At 47.8% G+C, this 5,220-nt stretch overlaps 1 protein-coding gene across 1 annotated transcript; it reads left to right on the top strand.

The window, feature by feature from the left end:
* The first annotated feature begins 656 nt into the window (after positions 1-656).
* Positions 657-3,378, top strand: LOC147894912 (scarecrow-like protein 14). Its single transcript, XM_087383964.1, has one exon. The coding sequence runs from the start codon at positions 694-696 to the stop codon at positions 3,085-3,087; it is 2,394 nt and encodes a 797-aa protein (XP_087240090.1). The 5' UTR covers positions 657-693; the 3' UTR covers positions 3,088-3,378.
* The last annotated feature ends 1,842 nt before the right edge of the window (positions 3,379-5,220 follow it).

The raw sequence follows: 5,220 nt of genomic DNA, 5'->3' as shown, positions 1-5,220 counted from the left end.
TTCAATGTAGTGCAAAAGAAAGATGAGGATATGACCAGTATTGATCCAAAGAAACAGGTGTAGGATGAACAAGAACGGTTTGAAGATCAAGTGGAAGACCAGTATGAAGAGCAGTTTATGAGAGTTAGCATGAAGATCATGATGTTGATCATGAATTAATTCCAACTAGTTCAGTCTCAGTAGACCATTGTATTGGATCTACTACAGCAGATAAATGAGTGGGTTCGAGGCGCGTCTGCAAGGCAGCAAGCAACTACCATATGTAGGAAGTTAGTTGTTTGACTCATATACCTGTCATGCAGTATTCCGAATGCGGATATGATGTTGCCGATCGGACTCTGTTTTGTCCAGTTTTATGCCTATTCTATGTATGCTGCTGTGAGAGAAGCATTTGCAACACAAGAAATATGCAGTTGTAATCGACTATCTATATTGCAGTGGATCTTGAGTGGATGCGTTTGTTCTCCTTGGGAAGTGGTGAAAGAGTTCTTGAAGATGCTGTATTTCTAGTGATGGGTGGATTTTGGGATGTAATATCTACTTGTTACAATCGCCTTTTGTTTTGTGCTGCTAGAAGATGAAGGAAGGATCTGTTTTTGGGGAAAGCGGAGTGGCACAATCCTAGGGCAGGTTTATTGTGTCAGCTGCTGGTGCGGTAGAGAAGCTTCGTGGGTGTTTCCTGCTGCATATGCTATGGAGACCCCCCTCGCCCTGCAGCTTCAGCAGGCATGGCTGCACACCCAGATACGCAAACAGTCCCCCCCTCAAATTCTTCCCCCTTCCCCTCCTCCTCCTCCTCCCCCCCAACACTTCGATCCTCCCTCCTCCTCCTCCTCCTCCTGGGCTCCTGCCTCCGATCCCTCCTGGTTCTCTGCTGCTTCCAATTCCTCCCTCCCCTTGCACCCCCCCCCTCCCCTTCACGACGATGACTCCCTCCGTGATCCCGTCCTTCAGTACATCAGTAACATGCTCATGGACGAAGACATCGAGGACCGTACTTGCATGATGCTCGAGTGTCTGTCTTACCACGCCACCGTCAAGAGCTTCTACGACATCCTTGGCGCAGACGGCCCTTCCTCTGCAGATTCTGCGGGCCCATGTTGTGAGCGGGAGCGGGAGCAGAAGCCGGGGCAGCTGCAATCGCCGGACCTTAGTGGGGAGGAGTACCAATGGATGGACGATCTGCTAAACATGGAGGCTGCCCGGCAGATGGAACAGACGCCCGCTGTGGCCGCGGAAGGAGGAGCAACTCCGGCACAGATGCGTGGGTCGGATTTTTCTCCTCCCTGGTCGTCTGATTCCTCCGGTAGTAATCTGCATTCCCCGCAGCAGTCATACGACACGAGCTCTCAATCTAGCTCCAGTGGCGTTCCACAGTCAAATCCTTTCTTTGCCTTCCCATCCCCAGTCCCTGCCGTTGAAACCCCTCAGTCGAGTTTTCATACAATCGGCTTTTCTGGCTCGGTTGCTCTCAATTTTAAAGGTAACGACGTTGGAGCTGAATTTGCTCAGTCCCAGGTCCTAGACTCCGGGGGCAAAGCCCTCAATTTTACCTCCATTCATGGAAACAATCAGAAGAAGCCGTTCAGAAGACCCATATCTGAGGACTTGGAGGTGTCTGCGGGCAAGCTGACATCGCCTAGCAGTGGCAGGTCCAAAAGGGCCGCGTTGGAGCGAGATTCGGACAACGAGGGGCAGCAGAGACCGCGCATTAACGCTTTGCATGCTTCGGTCGAAGTAAGTAGCGAGGTTTCGTCCAACGCCGAGGGAGAAGAAGTGCTTTCTTTTGTGAAAAACAAATCCCTCAACGCGGAAAGGAACGCCAAGATACTTCAGGACGTATCATTCTCGTGCGAAGATGCTGCGCGTAGGTTTCCGCCAAGGGGGATGGTGTCTCCTGCCGTTCAAGCTGGCGGCGCTGGGAAAAATTCCGCCGTCAATGTGGACTTAAAGGGTCTTCTGGTGAGCTGCGCGCAGGCAGTTGCAGCAGAGGATCTACGAAGAGCCCATCAGATTCTGCAAGATATCAGGAGAGACGCGTCCCCTTATGGGAATGGTCTACAGCGCTTGGCCCATTACTTTGCAGAAGGCTTGGTTGCGCGCCTTTCTGGTACGGGAGCGCGCTTGTTCTCAGCCATCACCAACAATGCCCCTTCTGCAGCCAAGATGCTTCAAGCCCATCACCTTTTTGTGGAAGTGTGCCCGTTCGTCAAGGTCTGTCACTACTTTGCGAATAAGGCCATCCTGGAAGCGGCAGAGGGTGGTGCTCGGCTGCACATTGTAGACTATGGCATTTTGTATGGGCTTCAGTGGCCCTGTCTGATCAGTGCTCTTGCCGAGCGCAAGGGTGGACCTCCAGTGTTGCGCATCACTGGGATTGATTTCCCACAACCAGGGTTTAAGTCTGCGGAGAGGGTGGAGATGACAGGTCGACGGTTGTCAGAGTATGCCAAAACCTATGGAGTGCCATTTGAATATCATGCGGTTGCGAGCAAGTGGGAACTTGTCCAGCCCTCCTCTCTACATTTGAGGAAAGATGAGGTTCTTGTGGTAAACAGCATGTGCAGGCTGCGGCATCTTCTCGATGAGACTGTAATGGCCTCAAATCCTCGAAAGACTGTGCTTAATAGGATAAGGAGTATGAACCCCAAGCTTTTTGTAGAGGGTATAAAGAATGGAAGCTTCGATGCCCCATTCTTTATGGCCCGGTTTAGACAAGCTCTATCATTTTACTCCAGTAAATTTGACATGATGGAAACCTTGGTCAAAAGTGATAACCAAGAAAGGATAATGATCGAAAGGGAGGTGCTGGGCAGGGACATTCTCAATGTCGTTGCTTGTGAAGGGCCAGAGAGGGTGGAGAGGCCTGAGACTTATAGACAATGGCAAAATCGTACGCAGAGAGCTGGGTTTGAGCAGCTGCCTTTGGATCAGAAGGTGTTTGACAAAGCTCGAGAGATTGTAAGGAGTTCTTATCACAAAGATTTTGGGGTGGAAGCGGATGGGCAGTGGATGCTGCTAGATTGGAAGGGTCAAGTTCTACATGCCTTGTCATTGTGGAAACCTGCTCCACCTAGTGGTAACTGAGTGCCATTGCAGGTCAGCCTTTTGCTCTGAGCAAGTCCTGTTTTTCTTTGGGCTTTGACAGTAAATGGTTTAGTACCGTTCTGTATTGCAGCGTAGCCAAACAAAAAACAGCAGCTGTTCATACTTCATTGGGTTAAATTACTCTAAAAGAGTTTAGAGTTATTGTATACAGGCATCTTTTCCCTATGATGTCATTCAGGTGGTAGACTATTGTTGAGACATGATACTTGTCGAACTGACTGACAAAGTTCTCCAGCTTTTACCAATAGAAAGAGCTGTTAAATTCCTACAGTTCCTGATGCTACTGTACAGAATGGCCTGGTGTCAAGGTTTTCACACAGGGCTTTGCTATTTTTGGCCTGCCATGGGTAGGCCTTAGTGAAGGTTGTGGTTTTGAGATGGGGAAAATAAAATCATTTTTATTATTCATGCTCTCTTACGTGTCAATTTGTGGTTGGTGCACTTGTAGAGTATTGATGATTTGGGATCCCCTTTATGACTTTTGGGCTCTTCACATTAACTCCTCTTTGCACACTCTTAATCTCCTTCTTCCTTTTCATCCTGGGCCTCCAATTTTATGCTCTCTCTCGGCATTTCACTCACACACAGGCAGGCCTAATGAATGATAGATATATCATTCACCTTGTTACGTACCTTCATTTTTATACATGGAGCATCAATTCAGAATTTGTCACTTTTTGGTGATATGGTTTCCAATCCATGATAGTAGATCTATTTACTAAGAAATTCAGTCTAGATTTGCTGTGACTTGATCTTTACCTTTGAGGTAAAAAGTATCTCTTAAAATTGTAGAATTAGGATGAAGAGTGTCTCTCTGCGTGGTTCAAGAGCTGAGCTTGAGGAGATTTGTCAGCTCAACTGGGATGAAATTTGAAGCTCCGTGAAAGTTGGGGGCAGAGTTGAAATTGCAAAGGCAGTCTAAGTAAATTCAAGGTAATTAGGGTTTAACGTTGCCTTAGCACTAGGGCTACATAGAAAGATGTGAGGCATCTCTTATACTTAGTGACTTGGAGTCTGATGGAGGCCTCTAGATGGTCCAACATAAAATGCCCGATGCAGGAGCTGCAAGGCAGTATTGGCAGCAATCAAAACGGTCTTCAATCATCATAGCTGGAGTGATCTTTGTTCTGCAGAGTTGGGTGCAAAACCTTAAAGACGTAGAGAAGCCTTTTGTGCAACTGACTGAAGTACTACCTCATTTGTTGATGCATCTAGTAAATGTGATTCTGTTTACTACTTGATTGCAGGTGATGATGCCTCGAGTAGGTAAGGTCAGATTTAGAGCCTTTTGTTCTAAGATCTGAGATTCAGGCAGGGTAAGCTGTGCTTGTTTCGTCAATGAAATGAGCCATTGCAAGAGGAATCCAGGACAGTTGTTTGGGGTTGGCAGCAGAGTATGCAGGAATTCTTGACACATGCTATCCAGAAGTAGCAATTGGGTCGTGGTTGCAGCCAGCAATCACCTCTCTCAGCTGTTCAGCATGCAGCACCAAAGTTTGTCCATGTGTCAGGAAGAGGCCGGCATCTGACTAATTTTGGATGCATTCATGCTACTTGGTTGGCTCCCAAAATAACTGCATGCAAGTAGCCTCCTAGCCCCTGAACCCAAGTAGAGTATGGGACTCTGGGTGAGGTAAATTAGGCTGTCCCAAATAAGACACCTATGGTGCAGATACTAGATGCCTAGAAGGTAAAGTGACTCCAATCTGGTTTGCTTGATGCAGACCAGAATGTTACTAGCACTTCAGTCTGACTTCCAGCCTGACCTGTGTGGCAGCTCTGCAGCCCTGCAGTCCACAGCAGCAGGACAGCATTCAGCAGAGGACAAATTAGGTCCAAAAATGCAGAGTTGACTTTCCTAGTCAAACAGTCAACACATTGACATCTTTGTCAATGTTGACTTTTGACCAAAGGCTGGTCATCGGTCGGTGTTTGACCAGCCACTCAGGGTTGGTCAGTATGTAGCATCAGCTCTCTTCAATGAGTATCAGCAGTCGTAAAAAGGATGTTTAGTGTTTGCCAGGTCCAAAGCATGAGGAAGAAATATGCCAGGGCGGGCTTAGCTTAGTGTGAGAGACTCTTAGCCCTCATGCCAATTACATTGGTATGAGA

Source organism: Dipteris shenzhenensis, chromosome 13 (assembly GCF_047967505.1).
Source record: "Dipteris shenzhenensis isolate YYH24624 ecotype China chromosome 13, Dip_SZ_1.0, whole genome shotgun sequence".
Classification (NCBI taxonomy): Eukaryota; Viridiplantae; Streptophyta; class Polypodiopsida; order Gleicheniales; family Dipteridaceae; genus Dipteris; species Dipteris shenzhenensis.
The sequence above is the reverse complement of the archived record's forward strand: the minus strand, read 5'-3'. Positions and strand labels throughout refer to the sequence as shown.

Excerpts from the sequence above, each read along its gene's own strand:
- LOC147894912 (XM_087383964.1), top strand. The coding sequence starts at position 694 with ATGGAGACCCCCCTCGCCCTGCAGCTTCAGCAGGCATGGCTGCACACC.